The sequence below is a fragment of the Hydra vulgaris genome, chromosome 02, assembly GCF_038396675.1.
Source record: "Hydra vulgaris chromosome 02, alternate assembly HydraT2T_AEP".
Classification (NCBI taxonomy): domain Eukaryota; kingdom Metazoa; phylum Cnidaria; class Hydrozoa; order Anthoathecata; family Hydridae; genus Hydra; species Hydra vulgaris.
Genome location: NC_088921.1, coordinates 57,224,321 through 57,240,872, shown reverse-complemented (window position 1 = coordinate 57,240,872; position 16,552 = coordinate 57,224,321). Strand labels below are relative to the sequence as shown.

The 16,552-nt window shown below is 27.2% G+C and overlaps 1 protein-coding gene across 4 annotated transcripts in view; it reads left to right on the top strand.

Annotated features, from left to right (window-relative positions):
• LOC101236342 (axonemal dynein light chain domain-containing protein 1) overlaps positions 1 to 16,552 on the top strand; it is a 75,478-nt gene that overhangs the window by 42,257 nt on the left and 16,669 nt on the right. For all 4 annotated transcript variants that reach the window (XR_010636792.1, XR_010636793.1, XM_065791468.1 and 1 more), the window contains exons 12-13: positions 3,713 to 3,774; positions 15,389 to 15,561. Coding sequence is in view for 2 of the 4 variants with exons in the window: in XM_065791468.1 (XP_065647540.1) it covers positions 3,713 to 3,774; positions 15,389 to 15,561 (235 nt within the window). In the remaining 2 variants the exon portion in view is untranslated. The remainder of the gene's footprint in view (positions 1 to 3,712; positions 3,775 to 15,388; positions 15,562 to 16,552) is intronic.

Genomic DNA, 16,552 nt, shown 5'->3' with positions numbered 1-16,552 from the left:
CGAAACACTATTTGTCAATTTTCTTAGAAAATAATTAACGTTGAAGACAGCACAACTTTTGTAAGGAATGTACTTTTCAAAATCAGTTATAACAGCCGCCATTTGCAGGACTGAGGTCTAGCACAGCCTATTATAAAGAAAGCCATATTATAATAATTAAAAATATTTATAAATGATAGGGGCAATTTAATATGTATTAAAAAAATGATGTAACTCTATAGTAGTTTGAAATTATTGATTAAAAAAAAATTTAAAACATCAAATATGCCCATGAGAAAAACACAGTTTTTTTAGATGAACACCAACTCTATTAAATGTTTGACTTTGACTTTTACTAATTTCAGTTTCCTGTCAGATTGTCATTGAATAAGCCAATCTGACAGGAAACTGATGACTTTTTAAAATAAAAGGTAAATTAAAATCTGATGAAGCCAACTATAATTCAAGAATCAAGACCCATTTACCACCAGAAACAGGTGTCAAAACCTCTGCATCAATACAATTATTTTGAAGAGAACAAACTTTCATACTGCTCGTTTCTTAGTGTGTTTTGGTTATTTCTGATAAAAGCAAGGCACTGCCCTTCAATTTTGACACAAGCATCAACAGCATATTGCTGAAAGTTTCTTGCTATAAAATATTGAACAGAAGTTTTGTCTTATTGAATGTCTATAATTGTAAAACTGAGATAATGTAACATGATTTCTAACCAGTGTTGCATTTTCAGGTTTATGCACTAATTAATTATACAAACCACTATCACCTCTTGGAAAAAAAAAAGGATAAACCATAGAATCTAAGTTGGTTAACATACTCAATATAATTTTTAGAAGATGGCCTTTGATATGTTTTTTATAACAGCTACCCTGGAAACAGGTGGAACACCATCTGTCCTTCAAGTAAAGACATTTTTACAACTGAGCCTAAGCAACCTTCTATAGCTGTTTGATGAATTTCTCCATCTTCTATTTTAGCCATGTTTTTAAATGCAAAAACAAATGGGTTCACTTTACTAACTATAGTTTGCATAATGAAACATTAAATCATGTAAGTAAAGATTATTGCCACGTTGTTGCTTTTTAAAATTTACTGTTGCAAGTGTCATATATATACAGTTGACAATATGTTGGGGGATTATTTTGATCTAGCCTAAGATTACCTAAACAATTAAAAACTTGACCATATATTCTAATACAGGTAGGGTCATGATTCCTTGGTTGAACCACATTAGCTGTAAATGTAGCAAAAGAAAGGCACATTATAATTTCTAATATATTTAAAAAAATTCATATTGGAATTATGATCTATATAACTCCCTGTATATAAATCTTGTAAAGCTTATGGTAGTGGGGAAAGTGGAGGCAAAACTACATTTCCATTATGGCAACATAGAGAATGTGTTTCATCAGGAAACTTTTTAGCACCACAATGCTGACAGATCTGATTTGATTCTCCTTAAAAATTATAATCTGGAATATTATTACTTTTTGTAATACAATGCATTCTTGCTTGTTTCTGTATGCAGCTCATTTCATACATTTGTAGATTAATTTTATGATTATTTCATCTCACCTAGCTCCATTTCTTTCGATTCCAATGGCAATTATTGTTAAGTAGCCTGAACACATTATCCTCATGAGGGTTTAAATTAATTTCTGCTTGCTGAGCAGCATTTCTTACATTTTGTAGATGATTAATTTTATCTTGCCTAGCTCTATCTCTTAAATTTTGATGACGGTTATTATTAACTCCTTTAAACACATTATCCTCATTAGGGTTCAAATTAACTTCTACTCGCCAAGCAGTTTTTCTTACATTTTGACAACAATTAATTTAATTTTGCCTTAATCTATCTCTTTCATTTCGACGATTATTCTCAAGTTGTCTATTTACACTAATAACTTCTTCAAGCCCAATATCATTCATTTCAATTTCACTATTATCATGAAGCATATTAGTATTGTACTGTTATTATTAGTACTGTTTATTACCAATAAACATAAAAAATCATGTGATGTTTTTTTAATAAAATTTCTTACTACTTCTTTAAAGTGAAGAAAAGACAAAAATTAGTAATTTTAATAAACCACTGTTTTTAAAAAAAGTAATACTAAAACTAAATCAAATCATGAGAGACTAAATAAAATTAAATCTAAATACTAATTCTCAAGGTAAAAAACAACAACATATTTTTAACATACTCTTAGGTGCCTAATAAATGGGAGAGGACGTTTATTAATTTGGAAATTTTTTTTTATTATTTTTTACCTTTCAATTTAACTCATTAGTTTAATAATAAATTAACAAATAAAAATTAAACCAATTTTATAAAAGTTTTCAAGGTTATTTCAAAATTATAATATTTTAATTTAAGATTTATTGAAATCCATATCTTGATGTATATATTATCTGATGTATGTGTGTATATATATATATATATATATATATATATATATATATATATATATATATATATATATATATATATATATATATATATATATACACATATGTATAATATATTATACATATATATATACATATATATATATATACATATATACATATGCATAATATATTATACATATATATATATATATATATATATATATATATATATATATATATATATATATATATATATATATATATATATATATATATAAATATATATATATATATATATATATATATATATGTATATATATATATATATATAATGTATTATACATATATATAAATACAGACAAGTATAAAATTACTGAAATATATGCAGATTTATGTATATAAACTTACATGTTAATAAATAACATACCATTTCTAAAATAACAACAATGTAGCAAAAAACTGAATAAATAAATATCTATAAAATAAATATCTATAAACCTGATAAACTAAAAAAATAAACTATATATGTATCAAAACATATATGTATACAAATAAAAACATAGTCAAATACAGACAAAACCCTAATCAAAATGTAATAATTTGATGTATGTAATTATGAGAATAACTAACAGTTGTAACTAAGCACATTAAACAGTTACTAAGCACATTAAATTAACTTACAAACAATTTATCTAAAAAAAATAGTTTTTAAGTTATGATTAAATTTTCAAAATAGAATTATAATTTTAGATAAAAAAGATACAATAAAGTTAAAAAATAAATAATAAAGCAAAATATTAATTTTAAGTTGTTTATACCTGTTACCTGATTAGTTCTATTTAAAACAGTTAAATTTGATGTCAATAAACTGCTCAGGAGAAAAAACCATAGTTGTTATAACGAAGCGAATTAAATTAGACTTTTCATTAATAGCCAAAAAAAAAATGTTAGCAGATTTTATTTTAGCCAATTACCTTTGTTATAACAATTGTAACTAAGTGCATTAAACAGTAACTAAGCGCATTAAACATTAACTAGAGTAGTAATATTAAGATTAACAATTAAAAACTTTATGTGATGTTAAACTCTTGTAAATATATGCTTGTTAAACATTTATTAATATATTTTTTTAAACACTTAAAAATATATGCTTCTTAAACACTTGTGAATATGTCACGAGTGTTTTGTTAAACACCTGTAACTATATCTTGTAAAACATTTATAAATTTGTATTTGTTAACCACATTGTATTTGTAAATATGTGTTTGTTAACTTGAACAATAGATATTTTAGGTATTTAAAAATGAAAATATTTTTAATTTAGTCGATTGCTTGATTATCATGAGTTATATGAACTACAAAGACACAGAATGGAGAATCAACTATGTGAGAATTTTTAAAACCTAACTCTATATCAATACTTTTAATAAAGTTAACAATATTTTTCTCATTATTTTACTCAGATGTTTTATAAAATGAAATATTAATTTGGTACTCAATCGAATATTACTTAAAATTAATAATTGATTTAATAATAATCAATTATAGTTAAGCCATGTATAAATACTGCATACTTAAGTCTGTTTGAAATGTTACTGATGACTAGTGCACAGAATATATTAGTGCAGCTGCAACAAGTAGTAATTACTGCAGTAATTACTACTTGTTGCAGCTGCACTAATATAGTGCAGCTGCAACTAGTAAGCAATTACTATTGCAGCTGCAACTAGTAAGCAATTACTGTTCTATATATGCTTTAGTAGATATATATTTATATATCTATATATATACGCTGTAGTGGTGTAGTGGTAGAGCGCTCGCCTGATAAGCGAGAAATTTCGAATTCGATCCCCACCATGTCCCTGGTAGTACTGTGCTCAACTTGTTTCTCAGCGCAATGACCTTGTTCGTTGAGGTTCGTGTTTCGAAGTTATAGAGTTGAGAGAAGGTTGTAACCACACAAAAAAAAAAGTAGCCTCCTTGACTGTAGTGGCCGTCTTGGCCTTGGGAAGGTGAATAAATAAAATATATATATATATATATGCATATATTTTTTATATATATGCATATATATATATATATATGTATATATATATATATATGTATATATATATATATATATATATATATATATATATATATATATATATATATATATATGTATATGTATGTATATATATATATATATATATATATATATGTATATATATATATATATATATATATATATATATATATATATATATATATATATATATATATATATATATATATATATAAAATAAATTCCTGGTAAATCTTTTATTTTTTGACTATTTGATCCCATTTATACCATATTTAGTCTTCATAAGTTGGATATATTTGAATTTGTTCATTCCTGTCATTTGTAATGTGAATACTTCAGTTGAGTCTGCATCTTTGTCAAGTATTTGCCCAATGTAATGCTTATTCTTGTATTGAACAATACACCAGTTGTGCACTTTGAGCATAATAAGTTCAGCTGTTGTTGGGTGTTGTTTAACATTTGAAGGGCCATCAGAATTTATCAGATGGTGTGGCTGACTAACTATTTGAGATTGCCCATCTGCAATTAGTTGTACATTATCTATTACTGTATTGAGCAGTTGGATTCAATCTCACCAACATGTTTATTTTCATTTTCTGCAACCACTTTCAGCTGACCAAACAGAACCCTCCGTACTTATGGCAAGTACATAAGCTTTTGGATCTGGTGAAAGCATGAAAAAAGTTCCCTTCTCAATGAATTACAATTGATGTGGCTTCATTTTTTCTGCAACAGGTTTCACTCCTTCAGGGATCATTTTAGCTATAGCACCAATATCTTCTTCGCTGACTAGAAATAGCTTGATAACAGTCTTCTGGTGTAAAGCTTCTACAAAGTTTGCAGCTGAAGTTATCATGACACCATGGTTGGCTAATTGATCAGCGGTACATTTTAAAGTGCTTCTGATCGCGTCTGCTGTGCACTCACCATGACTTTAAAGTAATTTCAGCTGCTGCGTGTAAATCCTTTATTGTATAAATAATGACGAGTTAACAGCATACGTTCCTATACTTTGTTGTCAGCCCATCACTCCAAAAATGTATTGTTGTATGTGTGGATGCACCAATGTGCAATGACTGTATGACTCGCTCCAACTTACATATATAGATTTCTGAAAAGTTAATAACTCTTACTGTGGTGCTCTCCGAAAGGCTAGACTTTAGCATGCAATAAATATTAAACTGGTGGCTAATAGTGAATACATGAAGACTTAGCAAAGTGTACTTAGCTAAAGTCTTCAATATTTTTTTTCACCTTTGTGTGTGATTGTTTCCCTTGCTGGTAGTTATCCTACTGTTATTATCTCTTTCATAGAATGCTATCACAACAGATCTATAGCGAAACACTATAGACTTATATCTTGACAGTGTGTACAATAGGGATATGACTTTTTAATTTTTTTTCAAATAAAATGTTTCCTGTATCATAAATCGATGAACTTTTACCTAAAATCATGAAAAAAGGCCCAAATAGCTTTCTGCAACAAAAAAAGGTCACCCCCAAAATAAAAATTTGATTTACCATTTTTATACATTCATTTTTGACCGATGTTTTAATCTTAAGCTTAATTCTCAGCTTAATTCTATTTATTTCATTATTTTGTTATGAATTTATAAATATAACGCCACACGTTACCATGGCAACGAAACGGCCATGTGCCGGCAAATACTTGGAACTGTTATGTGATGACGTCATTGTGTTACCACGGTGATATAGACGACTGTAACAGACTGTAGAAGATTATAGAACTTAGTAGAACATTCTGGAAGCTCTAAATAATTATATAAGCGAGCTGCTGTCAGAGCTCAGTGTTGATAATGTGAATAGTTCTATGAAGTACTCTGCGTGTAACTGAGCTAATAAGGAACTACTGTAGCGAACTAAAGACACTGTAAGTGTACGAAGTATAAGTAGTTGTAGCATTATCGTTAGGATACGGACTGGATTATCGAACTGTTATCAACATTGACTGGATTATCGAACTATAATTGGATTACTATACAGTTAAAGTATTTTATTAATTAAACGACTTTATTAAACGGATATGTACGCTTGGCTATCCGTAAAGTCGTAACAATATTATATGATGTCTCACAAGAAAAGTCATACCACAGTAACAAAGAACAAGAAGACTTGGACTAAAAATTTGGTGAGATTTCAAGAGTCACACAGAAGAAGAGGAAGCGTGGCTGTAGAAGAACATTCACTCGATGAAAAATCCAGAATACCACTTCAATTGCAGATCGTAGGAAGATACCAGTTTCTCGGAGCATATGTTAAAGGAAGAAAAGAACGAATAGACCAAATTTCTAAGGAAATTACAAAATTGTGGGACAATAAACTGAATTTTCCACGTGTGTCTGATCAAGTGATAAGAGCAAAGCTTATGAAGGTGCTGAAGGTCTATGATGAATGTGTCAAGCGTGGAAAATATGATGTTCTCAATGCATTATTTGACATCACGAAAGTGAATGGCCAGTGGTTATCCTCGGAAGATAAACGTCTATACCACCTACAAAAAGAAAGTAAAGGACAGGTGGGGTACTCAACAGGACAAGTGGCAAGTAAAGAAACCATTCACCCTTCCAAGAGAAGGAAAGTCCAGTCTGGAACAGCAATACCTTCCACATCACAAGTCCTGTCTACCACAGACAGTGGTACTGAATCTGAAAACTGCAAAAGTAAGAGTGAAGATGATGAAGACGACGACGGTGATAAAGACGATGATGAGGACACTCAGAAAAAAACTAGAAAGCACTACAAAAGTAAATTTGCTGTAAGTATGGTTACATCAAGTGGAGTTTCCACAAAGAAAGCTGCTAAAATATGCAATGTATTACCAAAACAAGGTATTGATATTTCAACTCCAAGTCAATCAGCAATTTACAAGTCCATATTCAAAGAGGCAGGTAAATTAAAAAAAGAAATGATACAACAACTTAAAATGGAACAGTGGTCCTTACACTTTGACGGCAAACGAATAGATGATAAGGAATATCAGGTAGTTGTACTTCAGAATGAAAGAACTGACGTGAAACTTGATGCACTGCGTTTAAAAGATGGCAAAGCTGAAACTGTTGCTGAAAAAATTGCCAAACTTATTGATGAATACAATTTGTGGAATTCAATTAAGATGATCATTACTGATACAACAAACGTCAATACTGGGAAGAGAAATGGAGTTGTTGTGAAGTTGCAACGTATGTTTAAATTAAAGGGTGTCACAATACCACAATTTATCGGTTGTCAGCATCACGTACTAGACAGGATTCTCCGTCTGGTGATGGACGAAGAACTTGGGGGTGATACCAAATCTCCAAACATTGAATACCCATTTGTGTCTGAACTGTTGAATAAGTATGATGAACTGAAGGATAAGTTTGTGAATGGAACTGTAGAAATTCTTGATAAATCAGGGTGGAGAGACGATATGAAGTTTTTGTACCATTTAACAAGAGTGTTTAGGTTCTATGAAGAACAAAGAAACTTCCCTCTGATTCACTTTCAGAACATTCCTAATATGAGCAATGCCAGATGGAACTCAAGAGCCATTCTCGCCATTCTGGCGTTCATTCTTATGCCTGAAGCGAGAAAGAATTTGGAGAAGGTTTGCAGGTTCATTTCATATGAGTGGGCAGAACATTGGTTTAGTAGTCAAAAGTACAATGACAATGACTTCAAGAATTTACCTGATGTATTGAAGCCTTACAAAAAGGCATTGCAGTCATTCAAAAATCACTGGAAGAAAGAGCCATCCGTCATCGACATACCACGAAGTAATCAGATAGCTGAACGTGCAATCAAGGTGATGCAAGACCTGTATGCTTCCTGCAGAAAGAAAGACAAACTGCAACTTCGATTCATTCTAAGTAATAAGCGCTAGACTCTTTATGAGACGTGAGCATCATGTGACCCATGTACTAAACACAGTAGGCCTATAGACACAGACAGTTATGTATATTGTTGTACTAGACGCTTTGATACTGTTAATTTTGTAATACTTGTATAATTATATATCACATAATGTTTTTTGTTATATCACAGTACATGTTGCATAAATAAATAAAATAACAACAGGAGTATGACTCTTACAACATCTTCAGCCTTTAATATTCATTTACTGTACAAAAGTGTACTTATTGAAAATTCGATTTTTTGGTTTTGGGGTGACCTTTTTTCAAAATATGTCAAAATGAAACATCTATTCGTTCTTTTTACATAAAAGTTCATTGAATTACGATACAGGCCTAGTAGGTTGCAAAAAAGTCATATCCCTAGTGTACAAGTACCAGTGAAATCTTGACATGTTTGCTTTAGTTTATCCTTCTTCATCAGTTTAGATGTAATTATTTTTGCGATGACAGATTCTTTTCTGTCTGATTTGGTTCATGAATACTTTTTGCATAAGTTCATCACATAAAACATTATGAAACAGAGTGCTCTTTTGATTTCAGGGCATCCATTCAAACCTTGGGTCATGTTTCTCATTTTACTGTGTGTAATGTTACTGTTTAATGGTTTCTTACTTAATCTTTCTGCTCAATTTCAATACTTATCAGCTTGCTTGGTTAGCTTCAATACCTGTATTTGTAGCTTGTTTATCAGTTGATACGCTTTACTTTGTTTCTTTCTAATGTTTTTCTGCCTAGATTCATTGTGGTTTGGAGTTGATGAACTAGGTAATGAAGAAAATGATGTACCTGGTAGAGATTCTATACTTAAATCATTTGCCGATGACATTCGTGTTTTTGCATGTGCTCTACTGCGCTGCTGTGCTTCTCGCCATTGTTTCCATTGATGTTGCTGCTCACGTTCAGTCTTTGGCTTTGTAGCTTTTCTTTTTTGCATTTAACATTCTTGTTCCTTCTTCTTATAATCTTCGAATTTTGCAGGATCATATCTTATTTTGGCTCTGAATTTTGCTTGCCTTTCCTGGTTTGATTTTGTCTTCTTTGCCATAATTGTAATACAGATCTCTGATAGAAACAAATATAATATCAATTCTTTAACATTGATAGCTTAGCAGCAAAATGGAACTATTAAATGATGGTTTAAAATAAAAATAAAATATGGTTTAAAATAAAAACAACACTTATGGTATAAAATATAATTTTTTGGTACGAAAATTCTTAATTATCCAACTAATAAACTGGTTTTTTACATAAATGGCCATTTGTTTAATATGTTTGTCAAATACATAACGCTATTGTCATGTCCGTAACATAATTATGTTAAGTACATGACTGTTACGTATTTGACATTTTTACGATGTTTCTGTTCATATGTTTAAAATGAATTAGTCAATTCAATACAATAATGATTTTTTTAATAAATAACAACATAATGTGTCTAATCATATAAATTTCAAAGATATACATATTAACCTTTATGTATATCTTTGAAATTTATGTATGTAAATTCAACCGTTATGTGCCTGTCTATTTAAAAACATACGCTATGAATCGATTTTATTTAAAAATGGTAACACAAATTTTATAGATTTCTATTAATTCGCAAATACTTTAAAATGAAATAAACCATTTTTTATGGTACGGTTACCATGTATACGCAAGGTGTTTATTATTTTGCAAGTGAATTGTTATTGTTACATACATGACTGTAAAGTGGAGGACTTTTATTCATCAAACATGCAACCTTATAATATAATTAAAATATTCAAATCAGACATTGTAATATTGTGAATTCAGGTGTTCAGCAATAATTTTAGTGACTTAGGCTAAGTGAAATGTCTGATTTTATTGAACATTTATGCGAAACATAGCACTATTAACACCAAGGAAGTGTAAAATCTTAAACCCCAAGCTACTTTCAACTTCAGAAAATTTTAGAAAAGTAAATTTAAGAAAGATGAAGCTCCTCAAAATGGTTAAAATTTGTATTAGTAGCTGTTTCAAAACATAAGATCATAATTTTTATGATGAAAAATATTCTAAATAGATGTTTGAAATTATTGTACTGGCAAAATGCACTTAATTTCAGAAACACTCATATACACTACTGTCCACAATTATTCAAATGGTCATACTTTTCAATATATGGTATCAAAGTTTTACTTACTATTGGAAGAAAAAATGAAAACAAAATCTACCTCAGCTATATGTTATATTTTAGTGTAGCAGCACTACTTGTAGCAGCAGGCTATAAAATAATCAGTGTAGCAGCACTCCCTTGTAGCAGGCTATAAGATCAATATAGCAACACACATGTTTTAAAAATAAATTCTAGTCATTATTATTGCAGCTTTTTAAAAAACGATAGAACTAAATGTACTTCCGCATTATTTTAATTGTTTCAACTTTTACATAACAATAAAATGCATTTTATTTGAAGTTTCTTAAATCTTGTTGAAAGAGACTTTTTCCCCGATAACTACTAGTTATCAGGGAAAAAGTCTCTTTCAACAAGAAATAATTATTTAGAAATAAGACCGATAATTACTAGTTTCAATCGGTTACAATTAGTAAAAAAGGTTACATTCTCTTATTTTTAAATAAATGTTGTTTAAATAAACTTGATAACACAGTAAATGTTTGTTTATCATTGCCGTATTGCTAATTACCATATTTACTTTATTTTTTATTATATAAAGTAAATATGGTAATTATAATTACTTTATTTTTATAATAAAAAATAAAGTAAATATAATTAAAAAGTAAAAAAAAAGTAAAAAAATCGTTTCAACTCGTTTCTTTGTCACCAAATAAAAATAAAATTCCTATTCGCAACGTTGCATATCAATTGGCATTTTTTTTAAAATTACGTTACGTTATGTCTCAATTGTAACCAATTGAGACATAACGTAACGTAATTTAAAAAAAAATGGCTTTTTTTTTTTAACTTTTAAAAGAGTAACCAATTGAGACGTAATGTAATGTAGAAAAAAAAAGCGCAATTAAAATATGTCTCAAATGCAGAATTTTTTTATGTTATGTCTCAATTGGTTGTATTTACGTGAATTGGTTACTCTCGAGTCCTTAATACAAAGGGTGGGAATGAAAGGAGGATGGGTGGGAATTTTAGTACAGGTCTGATTAACAAGGCAGGGTTAAAAAAAAAGGGGGGGGGGAAGTAATTTGTAATTTCCAAACTAATATTTTTTACACAACATGCATAAAATTTTATGCATATTAAATAAGTTATTAAAACACAGTTGTTAGAAAGTGTACATTTGACCACAAGCTATGCTAGAATTAAGTAGTTTTAGAACCATTTAAATCTAGCGTGGCTTGTGGTCAAATGTGCATTTTCTAACAGCTGTTTTTTCATAATTTCAATAGGATTTTTTATGTTGATATAAGTTTTATACTTTGGTGAGAAAATGTCGACAATTTTTAAAGCCTGTTTACACTGAATCTTTGATTTTTCGGTGACTGAAGTAATGATTTTCTAATTTTTAAGACCGATTTTTACAGAATTTTCCTTTTTTAATTTTGAGATCTAATTTTTCTGTTGATAGCAAGTAAAACTTAATAAATGTGTGTGTGTGTGTGTGGGGAGGAAGGGGGGTTCTTATTAAGTCTAGGGCAGGTGGGAAAATTTTCCGGAAATTATTAAATGCCTCCCCCATCCCCTCTCCTTGTATTAAGGACTCAAGAGTACACTTTTGAAAGTTGAAAAATCTGAAAATTATTAAATAAGTTATACTTAAAGATTTTAAGAGGATCACTGATCAGATTTTTTTTGAAAGTGGTGTGGGAGATGATGCCTATTTAAAAAATGAGCATTTAGCCGGGTGATGATTACTCTTTTATGGTCTTTGCGTTCCCAGGTTTTAATCTGCGCAATTTTTTTGTCATAAAATCATTAAATTACATAAGTATGAACATATAAAAGTTAGATTTTTTTACTTACCCGAACTTTCTATTTAAAGAATTAAATAGTAAGTTAATTTATATTTTAAATAGTAATTAAGTAATAGTTTAATTCTTTAAATAGTAAAGTTCAGTTAAGTTAAAAAATTCTTCCGGGTTTCAAAAAAAAATTGAAAACGCTTTCAATTTTTTTTTTTTTTTTGTATAATTAAAAGTTAAATGTTTCAATTGGTAACTTTTTCACAAAATTTTTTTTTGCGCTTTTAAAGTTTTAATAAACCCACAAGCAAAAATATATATAAGGTTTCAACCAATACTATGTGTTCACAGTAGTTCATATAAAAATTTATATAATGTTTAAATTAGTTAAATCTACAATTGTGTTTATAACTTGTTATTTGTAATGTTTAATTAGTGTTTTTTTTCACTATTGTTATACTATTTACACTATACTTTGAAGATTTTTTAAAATTTATATTCTTATATATATTTACATATACTTATATATATATTCATATACTTATTTATGAAAATATTTATATATATAAAACAAAAAATTATAAAATATTAAGAAACTGCATGTTACAATGTTAAAAATGTTACTTTTTGTTATGTAAAAATAACAGATATTTAATTTGTAACGATACGTAAAAATGTTATGTCAGGTTACGTAAACATGTAAACAGTTTTGTAACATTATGTCTTGTTACGTAAAAATGTTGCGTCTCATCACATATGATTAACGGACATTTTGCACGTATTGTAACCTGGTTTCGCTATGTAACAAAACTTAAAAATATTATAGGGGTTTTTACCATGAAAGTCTCTTTTGACAATAATATAAGGATATATTTATACATATATTTATAAGTGTGTTTTTATATATATATTTATACATATATTTATAAGTGATACATATATTTATAAATGTGTTTATATATATATATATATATATATATATATATATATATATATATATATATATATATATATATATATATATGTATATTTATATGTATATATGTATATATATATATATATATTTATATATGTATATATATATATATGTATATATATATATATATATATATATATATATATATATACATATATTTATATAAGTATATATATATATATATTATATATATATATATATATATATATATATATATATATATATATATATATATATATATATATATATATATATAAACCATTTATCTATTTATTTAACCATTAAATTGAAAAAACTTTGTATTTATTTATAATTTTACAAAATTAGGTCTGGTGTCATTTTTATAGTTAAAAACTAGTTATTGGAGTGACACCTTAATAAAATAATTAAACAAAGCAAATAACAAACAAACAACAAAAAGTAATAATGTAAAGATTAACAAAATGAAGAACAGTAATATTAAAAATGTAATTCTAATAACACAAAAAAGAGAAAAAGTTAATGAGCTAATATGAGATATAATGAATGAATAAGATGGAACAACATTTAACAATCAGAAGAATGATAGAAAATAGAAAATAAAACAGAAGGAGTGATTTAAATATTACAATGAGACAAAAAATATGAAATCATATGAATAATAGCAACAAGACAAAACCATAATAAAAATAGTTAGCAACAGCGCCACAAAAAAATACACAATATAAAAAATACACAAATGTACATGTCAAAAAAATACACAATATAAACAATACACAAATGTACATGTCAAAAAAATACACAATATAAACAATACACAAATGTACATGTCAAAAAAATACACAATATAAACAATACACAAATGTACATGTCAAAAAAATACACAATATAAACAATACACAAATGTACATGTCAAAAAAATACACAATATAAACAATACACAAATGTACATGTCAAAAAAATACACAATATAAACAATACATAAATGTACATGTCAAAAAAATACACAATATAAACAATACACAAATGTACATGTCAAAAAAATACACAATATAAACAATACACAAATGTACATGTCAAAAAAATACACAATATAAACAATACACAAATGTACATGTCAAAAAAAATACACAATATAAACAATACACAAATGTACATGTCAAAAAAATACACAATATAAACAATACACAAATGTACATGTCAAAAAAATACACAATATAAACAATACACAAATGTACATGTCAAAAAAAATACACAATATAAACAATACACAAATGTACATGTCAAAAAAAACGATGCACAAAATTATACAACAGTATAAACAAAACATAAAAATACATGACAATATAAAAAATACACAAAAATACACGACATTATAAACAATGCAAAAAATATAAAAATGCACAACAATATAAGCAATGCAAACAACATAAATGATAAAACTTAAAAGTTGTTCTTTATTTTATATTTTAATAACATATTAAAGTTTTTTTATTTTCAAATTTATCACAAACGTATTTATTTTAATTTTTTTTATAGTTCTGTTATCTGTTTTTCTTCAATTTATACTCTTTAATATTTTTATTGTTTCCATTTTATTAATTTTTTATAAATCTTTTATTCTAAACAATTTTAATTTTTTTTTCTTTTCCTTTTTTTTAAATCTATATTTCAACTTTAATCAGTTAAAAAAATACTTCCTTAATTTGCGATGTTATTGCAAATTGATATGTATATGTATATATATATATATATATATATATATATATATATATATATATATATATATATATATATATATATATATATATATATATATTTAGGGTGACCAAACATCCTGTTTTTCAGGATTGTCTTATTTAAGGCGTGTTTTGAAATAGATCATATGACACATTAGGTCACACGTGTCCTAATGTGTCACGTGTCATGATGAATATTTTTTAACTTTGGATTGTGATAATAACAAAATAGAACTAAAAAATAAAGAAAGTATTCATATTGGATTGGAAAAACCTGGTATGAATAACCAAGTAAATAATGTTAAAAATGACTCTTACCATTTAAAATACTTAACTGGTTCTTTTGTTATATTTGACATTTGTTAAAATTATTTATAATAATTTACATTTAAATATACGCAAGTTTATATAAATTTTTTTTATACATTAGCAAAGCTAATAGATGAGCGTAATCTATGGACTGAAACTGCATTCATGTTATCATTAAAAGTTATAGAAAAGCATAAAATGATGACACTTCATAGGCTTCATTTGTTTGAAGAACTTTGGCATAATATTATTAGTCAGGCTGTTAAAACATTATTACAAAAAGATGAGCAACAGGTTATTTTATTAATTTTTATAGATAACATCTACAGAACAGGACTGAGATTAATTGTTTATAGATAACATCTACAGAACACTTTTTTTATAAAATAAAATTTTTATAATACCTTTTTTTTTTAATTGAAATTTTAAGATATAGAAGACTTTTTTAGAAATTAACGATTGCACCCCTCCACTTTAGAACCAATGTTGTCGGCCCTGCAGAATATTCTATTTTATATATATATATACATGTTACATTTTCTATAAATATATTATTATAAAAAATTTACAAAACTCCTATGATTTACTTTATCTATACAATATTTAAAATGTAGTAGTGTTACTGCCTCAGAATGCCTGATAGAAAGTTTCTAGATTACACCCTACCACATTCTTATAGATGAAAAGTTTATAGATGAAAGATTTCTAGTTTGAAGCCTAGCACATTCTTATAAAGGGGAGATTTATAAAGAAAGGGTGTACAGGTTAAACTCTTACACATTCTATGTAGTATCATGTCTCATTTGTTTTTTTGTGAATTGCTTTGCTTAATAAAAATTATATTTTAAAATTATAGGGTTGAGATGGAAAAGTAAACAATATGAAAATGATTAGACTAAACAGTGACTAACTTGTCTTAAATAAGTGTGTTTTAGAGTTGAGAGAAGGAAAATCAATAAAAATGGCAGGTTTAATGACATTAGTGATTGTTCAGTCTTTAAAATTCAAATATAGCTGCTAAAAAAAACTAACCATAAAGAAATACAGGTAACAATAATGAAGAACAGGAACCCATAGACAAGAAGAGGAAATCAAATGTAAGACTGAGGCTTGATTTAATAGACAAGAAGAAGTAAAATCATCCATGTCCGAATAAATAATACTTAGTTTTGCAATGTTTAAAAGACGATTTTAAATAAAATCTGAAAAAAAATCCTTCTTAAATTATAAATTTTATAAATAACCTATATATATACTGTATAGGTAAAAGATTTAATAATAAATT